The sequence below is a fragment of the Balaenoptera physalus genome, assembly GCF_965194825.1.
Source record: "Balaenoptera physalus genome assembly, chromosome: 2".
Lineage (NCBI taxonomy): Eukaryota > Metazoa > Chordata > Mammalia > Artiodactyla > Balaenopteridae > Balaenoptera > Balaenoptera physalus.
In genome coordinates this window covers 25417591-25434429 of record NC_138883.1, presented here as the reverse complement: position 1 = coordinate 25434429, position 16839 = coordinate 25417591, and the positions used below count along the sequence as shown (strand labels likewise).

Below are 16839 nucleotides of genomic sequence, written 5' to 3'. Positions count from 1 at the left end.
AGTCACATGGACTCTTCTGTTTTTTGAACACAACCTGCTTTCCCCCAATTCTGAGCCTTTACAGAGTATTGCTCCCGGTTCTTCAGTTGGGTTCTCAACCTGAGTCTTGGTTCAAAGGTCAGGTATGCGAGGGTGAGGCCTCCTATGACTACCCTCACTAAAGGGGCAACCCCTCCCTACCCAATCATTCAGTGTCCCAGAACTCGGTATACTCTCTTCAAAGCACTGCTCACAGTATGAGATTATTCTCTATTTTAAATCTTTACCTGTCTTCCCCATTAAAGTAATAACAATTATAATAGGTAACATTTATTAAGCACTTATTTTGTGCCACTGTTCTTTTGCTTTATATATATAAACTAACCTAACTTTCGCATCAACCCTATGAGGTGCGCACAATGATTATACCTATATTATTGATGAGGAATCTCTTATTCATTTAAGTGTCTCCAGTGCTTATAACAATGCCTGGTCCACAGGAGGCATTCAGTCAATAGTTTTTGTACAAATGATTGAATGTATGACTTTCAGAGACGCTCTATTCTATGCTAAAGGTACATATATTTTGGGCCTGCAGAATGTTCTATATAAGCTGTTGATTTCCTGGAAAAACTGTATCATGACTATAGACTGAAATCTCCAGCTTGTTTTTCTCAGGAATAAGAAAAGGGATCAGGTAAGAAATGTAGATAATTTACCACAAAACATGTCTATTGATATGGGAGCTACTAGTGTCACCATCCTCTCAGAGTGTTCATTTTGGAAGGGACCCTAAAGCGCACTCCAGTGAGAAAAGCAAGGCTCAGTGCATTAAGATCACACAGCTCGTAGCTGACCTCCAAAGTCTTATTTCTTGGGCTTCCCTGGTGGCGCAGTGGTTAAGAATCCGCCTGCCAATGCAGGGGACACGGGTTCGAGCTCTGGTCAGGGAAGATCCCACATGCCGTGGAGCAACTAAGCCCGTGCGCCACAACTACTGAGCCTGTGCTCTAGAGCCTGCAAGCCACAACTACTGAGCCCACGTGCCGCAACTACTGAAGCCCACGTGCCGCAACTACTGAAGCCCGCGTGCCTAGAGCCCGTGCTCTGCAACAAGAGTAGCCACGGCAATGAGAAGCCTGCGCACTGCAACAAAGAGCAGCCCCTACTCGCCGCAACTAGAGAAAGCCCGCGCGCAGCAACAAAGACCCAACACGACCAACAATAAAAATAAATTAAAATAAAAAAAGTCTTACTTCTTTTCAGGATGGAAAAAATCTATATCATAAGAATTAAAAGTTATATAACAATCTCTAGAAAATAATACCAAGACTATGAAGAGTTAATTACTTTTACACAGTAATTGCTACAGGAAGGGATTCTACTCCCTGGTAGTTGTATATGCTCAACATAAAATCTCAATACTAATTTAGCATACAAGAGCCATTTGCTGCTTCTTATTTGGGTATTCCAAAGTTAATAACCCTTTAAATGAGCATCAATAAGATTCTAGCATTTCACAAAGCTGAGTGAAGGACATCTGAAGAGCAAGATTCCTCCATGGTATTCACTATAAAACCCCAAATTTTTATTGCCTGAGAACCAAATGTGCTGAAGAAACTCAGTATATCTCGGGGGCAAAGGGGCTGGGGAGGATTATCCGAAAAATTACAATATACTTTCGAAGGTATCAGGAGCGCAAATGAGTTTTGTGAACAAGATAAAGTAATAACTCATCTACGAAACAGAAGTTTTTTGTTACTGAAAACTGGCAAAGGATTGGATTGACTAAAAGGATAAGCTTGTCAGCATAGCTACCATTTCAGAGGTAGAAAGAAAACGCTGTCTTTATAGACATAGTTTGTGAAATCATATGACCAAGGTAATAACATACAATTTATCTTGGGGTTAAGGTTGTTTGGAGTTTTTTTGGGGGGGGGTTGAGGGGTTGAAGGCATTCTTTTAGGCAATATCATGTATGTAACATTTCCTATTTAACGATTTCAGAAGGAAAAATGTAAACACCAGGCTTTTTATTTTAAGATTTATGACTGAAGTCACAATTTGGAAAAAAATAAAAAAGGATTTAGTTCTATTGAGATTTACTTAAATTTTTTTTTCTCCTTCCCAATTTTGTATTACTATTAAGTCTTGTACACAGTATTTACTTTACATTTAGAGAGATCAATGGCCTTAGACTTGCCCTAGAATATTATCCCTTGGAACCTTGCCTTGTTCACCTCTTATACCTACAGCTAGCATTTTCCATTCTTGCTCTTTCATTATTAATATTTCAGTGAGAAGTCCCTGGTTTCTGAAGAGTGCCAGATCCCTCTGATACAAATCAGAAACCACTGCAGTATAGCGCAAATTCAATAATCCAATAAGCCATTTTCATCCTATGTCAAGGACCCTGCATATCAGCATTCTGAATGACAATGAATTTTTTAAAAATCTCATTTTGTGCATTTAATAGCCAATTCCTACTTCTGAAACAGGAAAACCAGTGGTTTTAACACAGGGCAATGTTAACCCCTCCAACTCCCCTCCCAGGGCCTTTGAAAACACGTGAGATGTTTCTGTTTACGACAATGGCGGGGGTGCAGGAGGGGGCACTACTGGCATTTAATAGGTAGCGCCAGTTATGTTAAACATAATACAATGCTCAAGACAGTCCCAAACAATCAAGAAGTGTTCCCCTCCTCCAAATGCCAATGCATAGTTAATGTTGAATTATTACATGCAGTCTAAAACTTCATGCATTAATACATCCACTTTTTAAAATAACATATTCATTAAATTTGTGTAAGGAATTCAAATGTATATTCCAGGGTATAAAGTCCAGCAAGGAAATACATCCATCATAAACAATGTTAGAATCCTCCAGGTAGTCACTCTATTCAGTATCTTTCTTCTCAACTCATTGCGTGCCCTATTCTTTTTTTTTTTTTTTAATCTTCATTGTGGTTACTTATTATGATTTTTTTTAAGCAGTCGTAGGAGCAGTTTTCAGAGCAGTTTTTGGTTCACAGCAAAATTAACAGGATGTAGAGAGATTTCCTATACACCCCCACCCCACACATGTACAGCTTCCCCATTACAGTCAGGGTTAGTATGAACCTGAGAGTGGTACCCCTATAAACTACTAGGGTTCATTTCCAGTGGCTGATTTCTAGGCAAACATGTAAGGTTTTTACTGTGTAACGAACAATACTTTGGAGATGTTATTTGGCCAGAATACTGAAATCTAAAAATAAACAGTTCAGTTTTAACATTTCTACTCTACTTTCAATACAAAAGAATCACCAATATACATGTAAAATGGGCTAAAACTGTATTTCATTCAAAATTACACATCCTGTCAATGTCAAATTATTGTCCTAAAATGCTGCTTTTTCCTAATAAATGAGAGGAGAGGTAGCACATACCAATAAAGCATAGTTATTATTCCAGAGAAGGAGAGGTGCACCAAAACAAAGGTGGATGAAGGCCTTCATGGCCCAGGGTAAACTACCAGTATATGCCCTGCATGTATAGGGACTTATTTTTCCTTTTGCAGGAGTGGACTGTGCTTCCTTAGTGGCTTCAGGAAAAGTGGTTTTCTGTTATTCAATAAATATTGCTATAATACCTCCAACAAACACTTCTGAATGTCTGTGTGTCAAGCTGTCAGGCACTAAGTTAGGTGCCAAAGAGGAAAATGAAAAGATATAATCTCTGTACTCAAGGAGCTTTTAGTCAAATGACATAGAACATTATTAGTGAATGGATAACTACAACAAAAGGATAACTGCAACAAAATGGATAATTACAACTGCTACTTTACAGTAAACACAGGGAATAGGGAGGACGGACACCCAATCTAGCTAGGGAGGATCAGGGAGAGTATCCTGGAATAGTGAAGAGCGAGCTGCGACTTGAAAGCAATAGAATTTAGCCAGAAAAAAGAATAGGGAGACGGCTTTCCCCAGCATAGGAGGGCACCCAGAGGAAGCTCCCAAGGTAAGAAAGAACATGCCATAATAGGGGAGCTGCAAGAAGTTCCTCATAGCAGACATTCATAGGGAATGCCTGAAAGTTTCTTCTTCTTTAACCACCACCTGTTATGGTGATTATTTTGTATTGAAAATAAATAGAATGGCTAAAACTGGACTCTTTATTTTCGGATTTCAGTATTCTGGTCATGAAAGTTGATGCTAGGCTAGAAAGGTAAGCAAGGGGTCAAGTGTGCCATAAGGTGCTTGGCTGGTTCTTATCCTGAAGGCTATGGAAAGATTTTAAGTGTGCATGCTTGTGTGTGTTTATGTGGGGGAGAGAGGGAGAGAAACAGAAAAATGTGAATGACTGTTTTTTCAGGCAGGCAAGACAAATGCCCAGGAGATGGGTTCAGACTCTACTGCAGTAAATTAAGCAAGAAAAAATAAGGGTCTGAACTAAGTAGCAGAGAAGGGACTATACCAGAGAAATGTTAAGGAAATAAGATAAATCATGGTGACTAACAGATGGAGGGTCTGAGGGAAACACAAAAGAATGGAATGATTGTTAAGCAAAGGCTTTTTAAAGAACATACTGGCATTATGTGCCACATTTGAAATGTGAATATCCTTTGACCCAATGTACAGACTACTAAGAATTTATTTTACACAAATACTCATGTGCAAAAAGATGTTTATATATGGATCTTGAATACAGCACTGTGTGCAAAACTAAAAAATTGGAAACCACTAATGCTTAGAATATCTATATAGATTTTTCTTAAGGAAAATCTTCAAAACATCTTAAGTAAAAAAAAAAAGCGTCTATAGGAGTTATGAGAATTAAAATCTCATTCATGTAAAAAAAAGATGTGTATGTTTGAGTGTATATGTGAGTGTGTATATATGTAAAGTGGGAATACATGTAAAGGTGAGGTTAGAAAGAAAAGGGGAAGGGATGAGATCCAGGATACACTAGAATACACTTGACAAGATTAGGTTTAGATAGGAGAAGAGATTTGTTATAGAGACAAAAGGAATAGTCAAGGGCTTCCCCGGTGGTGCAGCGGTTGAGAGTCTGCCTGCTAATGCAGGGGACACGGGTTTGAGCCCTGGTCTGGGAAGATCCCACATGCCGCGGAGCAACTAGGCCCGTGAGCCACAACTACTGAGCCTGCGCGTCTGGAGCCTGTGCTCCGCAAGGAGAGGCCACGATGGTGAGAGGCCTGCGCACCGCGATGAAGAGTGGCCCCTACTTGCCGCAACTAGAGAAAGCCCTCGCACAGAAACAAGGACTCAACACAGCCAAAAATAAATATAAAAAATAAATAAATAAATAAAATATTAAAAAAAAAAAAAAAGGAATAGTCAAGACAAAAAGACACGTGCAGGATAAAGAAAGCCAACAATTTTCTTCCAGTAGTCTTATCTGCAAACAGATGGGGAGTCACCTGTTAAACTGAGAGGGGATGGAGAGGAGTAGGAGTTAAGCTTGGAGGAACATCAAGACAGCTCTGCTGAAACCTGAGATACAAATTTGCATGACTGCATAATTGTTTTCCCCCAAAACTAGCAGCCATGATGGAGGACCAAAGGATGGTTTATCATCAGTGCTGTCTTACAGGGTAAAATGAAAATGCTTGGGAGAGAGAGAAGCAAAGGACAGTAGTGAAGGTTCTCAAGTACTTTCCCCAATATCTTCAATTCCAAAGAGCCCTTTTACCTCTACTTGGAGTATTTATTTATTAAAAATAAAAAACTAGGTCTTAAAAACAGTTCCTTGGCTCTGAGTGTGGCTGCTCTGTGATGAGATTATTTTAAGTAAACTTCATTTTTTGTCTTTGGATTACTTTGTAAGCAGGGCCATCCTAAAAGTAGCAAGTGCCAGTTTTGTACTTAATCAAGGGAGAAAGAAGTCTATGTGATTAATTCTATTCAAATGAACCATTAAAATAATTAAGTATCTATGTACTCTTTAAGTACATGGAAGAGAAATAGAAGACTATAGACAAAACTAAATTTAATTTTTTTAGGGTGCTAGGATTGTAGATTTTTAAAAATTTGCTAGCCTTTAAAAAAGTTAGTACTATAAAAGAATTGTTTTTAATATACAGTGCTGTATGTCAATTATATCTCAATAAAACTAGAAGGGAAAAAAAAGAACTGTTTTTAAAATGTAAAACAAATACATAAAAACCCTTAAGTATACATAACCTGTCATCAATTTGGGGAATTTTAAAGGAAAAAGTCATTGCTGTTATGAAGTCATATTATATTGTTCATATTGTTATGAAGTCATCTTCTGTTAGCCTAAGTATACTTCACTGTTACTTTTAACATAAACTAAATGGCCAGATTTATCATTTTTCATACAATTAAAAAAACTCCTCACAAAATATTTATCAATGGGGAAAAAAAACAATGAGAAGGTTACCTTGTCTTTTGACTGTCCCTGTCGAGCAATTGCATCATACTTAATTTTTCCTTCAGCATCCACCTGAATGGCCAGTGCATTTGACATTTTTTTCTTTCGTCCCATATCCAGGGGATACTGGGCCACGTGGATCTCTGGAAAAGCACCTCCATCTCCAAAATCCTATATATTAAAAAGAAATAAAAAGAATATTTAATAGTAGTTTGAGATTTAAGATATATTCACTCATTCAACAAATAACCATTGAACCCTTATTATGCTAGAAGTTACAGAAATGGCAGTAAACAAAACAGAGGTCTCTGACCTTGTGGAGTGTACATTTTAGTGGGCAAAGGTATAAAAAGCATAATTTTTGGCTTGTGATAAATGCCTTGAAAGCAATAAAGGGACTGGGAAGAGGGGCTATTTTCTTTATTATTATTATTTTTTTAATGAATTTATTTATTAATTTGTTTTTGGCTGCATTGGGTCTTTGTTGCTGCGCGCGGGCTTTCTCTAGTTGCAGTGAACAGGGGCTAGTCCTCCTTGCGGTGCGCGGGCTTCTCATTGTGGTGGCTTCTCTTGCTGCTGAGCACAGGCTCTAGATGCGTGGGCTTCAGTAGTTGTGGCTCACGGGCTCTAGAATGCAGGCTCAGTAGTTGTGGTGCACAGGCTTAGTTGCTCTGCGGCGTGTGGGATCTTCCCGGACCAGGGCTCGAACCCATGTCCCCTGCATTGGCAGGCGGATTCTTAACCACTGCGCCACCAGGGAAGTCCCAAGAGGGGCTATTTTTGATAGTGTGGTTGGGATAACCTTTGTGAAGAGGTAACATGAGCTAAAGCCTGAATGATGAGAAATCAGTCATGGGAAGATCTGAAGGAAGCATTTTCTAGGCAGATTATACAGCAAGTGTGAAGGCCCTGCTGCAAGAACGAGCTTGGCATGTTCTAGGAAATGAGTGTCCATTGGGGCTGTAGCTTATTGAGGGCAGAGGAGCAGACATATAGGTGATAAGTCTGCATGGGTGGACAAACACCAGATCACGAAAGGGCTTCTAGACCATGGCAAGGATGTGGATTTTATGTACATGACAGGAAGAAATTAAACAAAATGTTTAGCATAAGGAAAAGATTTTTCATACATAATTTTCTTAGTGAAGGACAGGTCATGCTATAGTTAGAGCAAAAATGTAAAGTATTAGGGAGTTCCCTGGTGGCCTAGTGGTTAGTATTCTGGGCTTTCACCACTGTGGCCCAGGTTCAGTCCCTGGTCGGGGAACTGAGATCCCACAAGCTGAGCGGTACAGCCAAAAAAAAAAAAAAAAAGTAAAGAATTATATTTCTTCTTCAGATTTTAACAACATACTATTTATTCAGTGTTCCATGAGAAGCAAATAAGTAGGAAGGACCCAGAAATGAGTTTACCACATTTCTAACGAAGATTATACAATTACTTAGAAGAGAGAATTAAGACCTCTAAAGTAGAACAAGCTAAGTCTGTCAATGAAGTTTAATATTACAAAAACGTATATCATCAAATTAACGTATGAATATTAAATATAATTTAGTTTTCTTAAATTTAATAATACTTGCTTAGTACCTTATTATAATTTACAAAATATAATCCACACATATATTCTCATTTAATTCTTGTAGTTCTTCAACACCTCATATTTTCATATGGAAAAAATTCAAGTTTAGAAAAGTTAGAAGTGATTTTTCCAAGTTCTCATGGATAGCTACGAGGACCTGAACCCAGATCTTTTGACTACAAAAGTCTTTAAATTTTTTACTAAACTGAAATACCCTGGCTCAAAAAAAGGCAAATCATTTCACTAAGAAATGAGAGAAAAAATATATTAATATTAATCATTTAGAGGGGGTTTGATGGAAAAAAAATTATGAAAATAGCCACTTTTATATGATCTCCTCCTTCAAGAAATATTCCATTAGATCCTGGATATATGATTTTCTAGGTACAACATGCTTACTTGCTAAAGAAAGGTTTGACATTTTTTAAAACAAACAATAAAGCTAAAGGAGACATTTTCTTGTAAATTAGGTAGAAAATAGTTAAGGTATTCCCAAGAAAGGTCCTACCTGTACCCAGGCCATCAATCTGACATGGGCTCAGATTTACTAGAGTTCTTCAACTATAATAAGCACTTCAGGACTGTAGATGTGGCATTACATGGTCATAAAGCTTGCCAGAAAAATCATAGCTTTTACTTTAAAAACTAGGACAAAATGCTTTCTTCCACAGAACTTTCACTCTCCTCAAGAAGCATTCACAGTATTTCTATTAGCTGGCCATTTTGGTTTGGTTTTCAAATAAACTGTTCTGCTCCACCAGGATATATGACACTTTTGATAGTCAAGTAAGATTTTAAAAGCTAACAGTAGCTGAATGCCCTGATGCTGAAATGCAAGTAAAGATGAGATTTCTACTGTAGGTAAAATGATGCCTGCCATCCCACCCTAATCCATCAAGAGGCCAAAAGTAGAGCATCTGTAATCCCTAAAAAGAAACAACTCAAGCCTTCTGTTAGATAATGACAAGTTCTGTCTTTTTGCCACAGATAAGACGGCATCACAGCTTCCTTAATATCTTTTATTTTGCTCTGCTTCTCACAAATTACATTATCAGTGAAAACAAAAGCAACAACAAAAAAAATCCCATCATAAGTGTGGATAAGACTGGCTTTCACACACTAGAATTAATAAGGACCAGAGGACAGCTGAACAAAAATCAACCAAAGAAACAAAAAAATCACCAGGGAATACGTTAGGAGAAGACATGATCTCTCTAGTTGAGTGTTCCTCTTCTAGGCTGTACGAAGAGTTTGGTAGGGCAGGGGTAATGACAAACATGAGAGAGGCTGAGAATACAGTTGCCTTTTTATAGGTGCTAAGCAACATATTTCAATCCACTGAATACTTAGTTCACTATGATCACCACTTGGAGGCATATGAAAAAAAGCTAAGGACACTGGGCCCTTCCCATTTGTAAAGTAAAATTATAACCATATAAAGACAGAACATGACAAAGTGATAAAACGAAAATAACTGGGTACAAACATGAATAGGCACAGAGGTTTTTAATAGGGCAGGTATATCCCTTGGGAATTGGAGGAGGAAAATTTGCAGGAGTCAGAATGAATACAGGGAGATGGAGAACAGGAAGCGGCTTTGAAAAGGAGGAAAGTCTCAAATGTTTGCGTTTCTCCCTAGATTAAAAAAAAGGTGATCAAGCATGGGCAGTATGCCCTGGAATTAGGGAAAGGAATACGCATTGAACTGCTGCACAAGATCCTGAGTAATTAGGAGAATAGGTGCTGCCAAAAAAGTTTGTTCTTTGGGAACAAGCTAGATATATAAAAAGATCATTTCAGATTCCTCCTTCTCCCTCACTGCCTCCGAATCAACCAACAAATTCTGTCTCTTATACCTTCCCGCAAATTCATCTAATCTGTATGTTAGAATATATTAACATTCTCAAGTTGAAGATAAGAAAACAGATGAAGAGAGCTTAGGATCTGTCCAGGGTCACACAAAGAGTAAGGAACACAGCTATAATGCAAAACAATTAATTAAAAAAAACTCCTTGTCAGTGTTCTATCCACTATACCAACAGGAAAGAAATCAGAAAAGGAAATGCTGCTGGAGTTTTCCCTGGAGGAAAGTTGTTTCTTCAGGGTGATGTGGCATTGTGCATGAAGGGGAGAGGGAGGGAAAGGCACCTGAACATGAAACCATTCTTTCATCTTTTTCCTCTTACTTTCCCATTATTTTCCATATACTATAATCCCCCCCAAACATAAAGGGTTTGTTTCTTCTGTACATGAGTAACAGTTTGACATAAGAATAGACATAAATTGTACACTTCTCCAGTGATCATAAAGCAGTGAGAATAAGCAAGAAGAAAAAGCTCAATCTTCTGAGGGAAGTACATGTCTTGAGAGCTCACAACCAGAATTTCTATCATACTGACATTCATATGCAGAAGTTCTAGGGTTTAAATTTATTTTACAAAGGTGCTATAATAATTTTCAGCACAATTATTTACCTCTAATAACCGAGGTATCCAGCCTTTCCGGTACCCGTATGGGGGAGGTTCTCTTCGGGAGGAGACCAGTGAGGTCTGTCGTGATCTCTGCGATCTTGCTTTTTCTTCAGCCTCAAGCTGGTCCTGAGATAGCTGAGTAGGTGCAGGTAAAAAGCTATAAGCAAAGATAATAAAAGTCAGAATTTTAAAAACTCTTATATTTGATTATTGCAATTTGGCCATCAGACACTATTTTCCTGTAATACTTTTTCCTTTGAGCAAAAGAGCAAACTTTCCAATGATTTATGGCAGGATTATCAGTCATTTTATTATGCCTGGAAAGCAATAAGTACTAAGAGACATACAGTAAAAACACCTGACCAGGATGCAGGCAACTGGTGCCCAGAATAAAAAATTAACAGATATTTCACATAATAAACCATTGAGTTTTTATGCTTCCACCTTTCTTTTCTTATAGTAAGCAAGTAAATTTTCTCAATTACCAAGGGGTCAACTCTCTAGTATATGGTTTTCTTAGTGTCTTTACTATTCTTTTACTCCTTATTTTCAACTATTTTACTCTTATGCTTCCTACTTTTAACTATTTTAGCATCAATACAAAAAAATAAATATTAGCACTGAATGTAACAAAGAGGTGGATAAAATAAGAAAACACGAGTTGCATATTTAAGTGTGTTTTCCCAAGGTATATAGTTTAGAATGCAATTTAAAATTTAAGAGTTCAAAGATTCAAAGCAGAAATTCTAAAGATGTAATTTGGTACTCTTTAATCAAAACAGTCTTTCTACTAAACCATTCTTAACTTTTAAGTATGATAAATGTTATTATACAGATATCCCAAAGTACCACAAAAGGATTCCAGTATATGAATAATATATTTAATGGAAAAGTTAAGGTTCCTTTGTGATTCTTGACTAGTAAGAATATGTGAATAAGCAGTAGAGCTTATTTATTCAAAAATATTTAGTGGTTGCTGGGGTGCAGGCACTGTGTTAGGTAGGCAATGAGATGATGAACAGAAAAAGACAGCTGAGTCTTGCAGGGGAGAGAGACAATCAAAATCACACAAATCCATAGGAATCCACTTACTAAGTGGTAAGAAAAAGTACAGAGTGTTATGACAGTGTATGTCAGAGGGCTCTAATCCAGTCTGGCGGGTCAGGTAATGTGATGGCTAAGAACTGAGTTCAAATCCTACCCATGCCACTCACTAACCTGGATTAGTTGTTTACCTCTCTGAACCTCAGTTTTCTCATTTGTAATGACAGACCAAAAGATTACCTATCTCACAGAGCTGTAGTAAGTATTAAATGACAGTACCCATGAACCACTTGGCACGGTGTCTAAATACCATTCAATATGTGTTCCATAAATATTTGATTATTTGGAGCTGTTCTCCAATTCCCCCAGTTTGGGTTAGTTGCCCAAACTAACCACCCATGCTCTCACAAGACCCTCTATGTATCATTATTACAACATCTACCTTATTTATTGCTATCATCTACTTATTTACCTTTCTTTCTCTCATTAGACTGTAGGCAACTTGAGGGCAGGAATCACGCCTTCTGTTTCTTTTATTCCTAACTCTCCACGCATTGTCTAGCTAGCTCACAGCAGGGCCTACTTCAATGTTGGCAAAAGAAATATATTCACTCTTCCCTTTGCACTCATTTTTATGTCACTTGTTCCTTTAAACAAGCCATCTCAGGATCTTTACATTTGCTTTCCCACTGCCATAAAGTATTCTTATTTACTTATTAAGAAAACTCTTCCCCAGATTTTTTAGTGCTTGCTTCTTAGTATTCATGTCCCTGCTCAATTACATCTCCCAACAGCTGTTACATGACCACCTTGTCCAAAACAGCATTCCACCCCACACTTTGAGTCACTCTCTATCCCTTTATTTGTATTTTATTCTTAGTACTTACTACCTGAACTTGCATTACTGATTTGTTTACTCCTGCAGTCTGTCTTCCCTAGAATATAAGTTCTGTGAGGATAAGAAGTTTGCCTGACTGATTCAATACTGTAAAACCAACCCTAGCCTGACACATGGTAGACTTTCAACACATGCGATTTACTAACTGGATGAATGGAGTCAAACGTTTTGGGCTTATACCACAGTTGTTTTCAGTAAACCATGTATACCCAATACATAGGAGGGATACAAAGACAGTAACAAAGAAGCCAAAATATTTACTTATGTTTCATTTCTCTTGTCTTTACCTTCTGTTGGAAGAACCAGTCAGTAAAATGATCAAAAAGCAGAGTTTGGACAAACCAGTAAACAGGAAATCTGGCCTGGATTATGATGAGAACACACCCTAGCCTTCCAGGGGGTCTTAATTTTGTTGCTCCCTGTAAAGGATGATATTCCCATGAGGAATGGTGGGGGTGGGCTGCATAAGTCAGCAAAAAGTCCACCTCAGTGTTTCTCAACTGGGAGCAAAATATCTACAACATAGACATCTGACAATGTCTGGAGACATCTTGATTGTTAGAACTTGGGAGGTAGGGGGTAGAAAGGGGTTTGGAGGTTCCACTGGCATCTAGTGGGTAGAGGCCAAATATGCTGCTAAACATCTTAATATGCGCAGGACAGTCCCATACTGTCTTATGACAGTCCCATAAGAATGAATTATCCAGTCCAAAACGTCAATAGTGCCACTGTGGAGACATCTTAGTCTATCCTTTCCCCTTTACTAAAGAAAGCGTATTAAATGCAAGTGATATTATTAGATACAGAACCTTAAATACACGAGTTTAGAAAGTTAAATCAGTATGACTTTAAATCTTTAGTTAGTAACACCAGGACTGTAACACATCAGCATGTCCAGTCCCTGCTGTTAAGAATCCCTGGTAGATTTCAGAGAGAACAGTTCACCTGGAAACTTGAGACCATCTCCAGAAACCAAATCAGCTAAAACTCAACAAAATCAGAAAGCTATGTAAGTCAAGCTATTTAAAGACTGCACTCTGCCCCTGCAATTTTAAGGAAAAAAAAAAAAAAATTTTTTGGCCACGCCACGCAGTTCCCCCAATCAGGGATTGAACCCGCGTCCTCTGCCCTGGAAGCGCTGAGTGTTAACCACTGGACCACCAGGGAAGTCCCTGCCACTGCAGTTTTAAGCACACAATACCCACAATATCTCTGATATTTTTCCTTTGTGTCCTTTTCAAGTTCCATCTTTTCCACAAAGCCTTTTCTCATAACTCGACTAGTCTTTGTCACACTTCTCCCATCTGGAGAGCACTCAATCAAATGTTTGCTGCCTGCAACATTTACTAAAGAAAACGCTCCATTTCATTCAGCGCATTCCATCTAATTCTTTTTGCACTTAAGGTTAGTACTACACAATAAGCATTCTGTGTTGTTCTTTGTTTCATATCTGTATGCCTTGTACCCCATCTTTACTGCAGCCAAAGACTGTCAGATTTCCTTCTGTATACACACAAGCCCTAGGATAGAGCAAGGCACCCAAAAGTAATTCCCAAAAGAATTTTCTGATTCAAATATGTTTAGGATTCATAACTGTCATCAGCCAGGAAAAACGTATATGAGGAGAATGAAGGGTGTTTAAGGAACTCAATCGTATGTACTAACATGATTACTTTCTTTACCCTCTGTGACACTCAACTTTTCCTGTTGCGTTCGTTCGCATGTAAAGTTTTTCTATTTAGATGGGGCAGCAAGGTCGACAACTAATAGGAGTTACGTAACTCCTTGGAATCTCCCCCTTAAGCATCTTTCTCTTAAAGGCGGGGACCACTTTACTTGCGGTTGCCAAGGCAACCGGGACAGCAAAAATCCGAAGTGGTTCCATCTACAGGAAGAAATCCTAAGGCCCAAAGTTAAAGTGCAGAGCAGCGGCGCGAATTAGTAGACAGCGACCACTACTGTGGCTGATTTTAAATCTCCGTTCAGTGCCGCGCCCCCCCCCCTTTTTTTTCCCAGGAATCCTTGTTTCGGGACAGAGACAGGAGAGAGACTTCGGCAGGCGAACGGCCGTAAGCCAAGCGGTCGCCTCCCACCCACTTCACTCTGCCAAGACAAATAAGCCACTGCCCTCCACACCCCCATCGCGCCCACCCGAGCCGCGGACCCGAGGGAGCTCTCTCCACACCCCCAAGATGCTTAAGCGAAAACACATGCGACTCCTCGGCATCTTAAGCCAGAGAACTATTCGCCACGCCGCGGCTTTCGGTCCTAGTGAGGGGGCGAACTCAACCCGGGAAGCCGCTCAGGAAAGACCCCAGCTTCGGCGAGGCCTAGTCGCCCCGGCGGCCGGCGAGAGGGCCTAGCCGTGGCCTCGGCCTGTGTCGCTCTGTGGCCCGGGCCGGGTTACTGCCCGGAGAGTGTGGGCAGAGAAATGAAAAAGGTGGGTACTCCCAGACCCTTCCGTATCGAGCACCCAAATCAACAACCCACCTGGTGAGCGCCATCTTCTTCCGCTTCTTTCAGCGCGAGCGACAGCACCGCGGGGCGGGTCTTTCCCGGCACAGAGTTGGGGAAAGGAAGGAGCGAGCGGTGCGCAGGCGCCCCCAGCCGACTGGCCTTCTGGGATTTGTAGTTCTTTGAACAAGACTACAATTCGGTTCTCTTCTAACCGGAGTTATCACGGGATAAGCGCTTCAGTTAAGAAAAAGCAAATGCATCACTCTTCCACTGTGACACGATAGAGCGTTCTCTAGGCAAAATACTAACGAAGTTGAGATGCCTTTTAAGTCTCTTTATTTTATTCTACCCTTAATCTCATTTTCCTTGTGGGGTCCCAAATACGAAAGCCTTCCGGGGGCGGCAACGTTAAATAAAAGAGTGGGAAATCGTGAGACTGACGAATGGAGAATTATTGGACGCTGTGAAAACATTCACACTCAAAAATTTTTACACGCTGTCTTCTTTCTCCACACTCCACCTCCAAAACACTCTCCAGGGGCGGAGGTATTGTGTGATCCTTAGTAAGTTACCTTCAGAACACTCCTTATGTGTATTATGTATGTATGTTTTTATATACGTAGGTGTTTTAGATAGATTGTCTTTTACATAGATTATGGAATAAACATAGTCTTTGATGAAGTGATAGGATAAATGAAATCTGCTTCAAAATATTGGGGAGAGGGAGGTGGGTGGAATATACTGTAGATGAAACAAGAATAGCTGTGAGTTTTGATCACTGTTGAGGCTAGATAATGGGGAAATGGATATTTATTATATTATTCTCTCTACTCTTGTATACGTTTGAAATCTTCCATGATGTAGAAACGAACTTTTAATAGCAGTATAGCACACATACAGAAAGGTGCATGCACTCAGTGTACAGTTCTTTGAATTTTTCCAAACCACACACACTAGTTTGAACAGCAGCAGAAGCACCCCACATCCAAGATCACTTGATTTCTGGTGTGACAAGATGTTCAAGGCTAATTTAGTACTTTTTCTGCCCCAGACCTTGAATCAGTCCTTTTTCCAAGAAGGTTTTCTTTAAATGGAAAGTGATATATTTTTTTTTTAATTTATTTATTTATTTATTTTTGGCTGTGTTGGGTCTTAGTTTCTGTGCAAGGGCTTTCTCTAGTGGCAAGCAGAGGCCACTCTTCATCGCGGTGCACGGGCCTCTCACTATCGCGGCCTCTCTTGTTGCGGAGCACAGGCTCCAGTCGCGCAGGCTCAGTAGTTGTGGCTCACGGGCCTAGTTGCTCCGGAGCATGTGGGATCCTCCCAGACCAGGGCTCGAACCCGTGTCCCCTGCATTGGCAGGCGGATTCTCAACCACTGCGCCACCAGGGAAGCCCTGGAAAGTGATATTTAAAGAAAACAATCTGGATGCTACAAATGCTCATCGTTACTGGGCAATTATTGTTTGTAAGCCTTTTCAGTGGACAGAGCTAAAAAAATTCACATATACTCATATTTTTTAAGAAAATGCATCATGCATTTATATTAATATTCCAATCCAAGTTTAGGATTATACAGATTTTACTTTGATTTTATATGTGTATCTCTTCTGAAAATCTCAGTACCTAATGGTGTTAACATAATTACTCATTTGCTTTATCCTACTATATATATAATGGTTTCAGAATAACATTTCTAATATGATTACTAAACATATGCCTAATGATAATAGTTTCTGAATTTTTTTTTCAAGTCTTTTTTGTCCTCAGAGTATATCTCTCTAGGCACGTACAGTCAAGTTGCATTGCTTTAAAGTGACTTGGAATAATTCCTCTGTGTGTGATTATGCCACTAACTTGATACCCAGTTAGGTCTGAATATTTCATTTTGCTTTGGATTTTTGGGAGCTGCTTTATAAAAAAAAAATAGTTTTGTGAAACAGTTATATGGTTTCTAATCCAAAATTTACCAAGCAGGTAGTACATTTAGAGAAGTCTAGATTATTTCCCAG

At 39.2% G+C, this 16839-nt stretch overlaps 1 protein-coding gene across 1 annotated transcript in view; it reads right to left on the bottom strand.

Moving 5' to 3' along the window:
• SNW1 (SNW domain containing 1) overlaps window positions 1-14947 on the bottom strand; it is a 35275-nt gene extending 20328 nt beyond the window's left edge. The window contains exons 1-3 of the mRNA XM_082451350.1: window positions 14862-14947; window positions 10433-10586; window positions 6388-6549 (exon numbers count right to left, since the gene is read on the bottom strand). Coding sequence (XP_082307476.1) covers window positions 6388-6549; window positions 10433-10586; window positions 14862-14875 — 330 coding nt within the window. The 5' untranslated portion in view covers window positions 14876-14947. The remainder of the gene's footprint in view (window positions 1-6387; window positions 6550-10432; window positions 10587-14861) is intronic.
• Between the last annotated feature and the right edge of the window lie 1892 nt (window positions 14948-16839).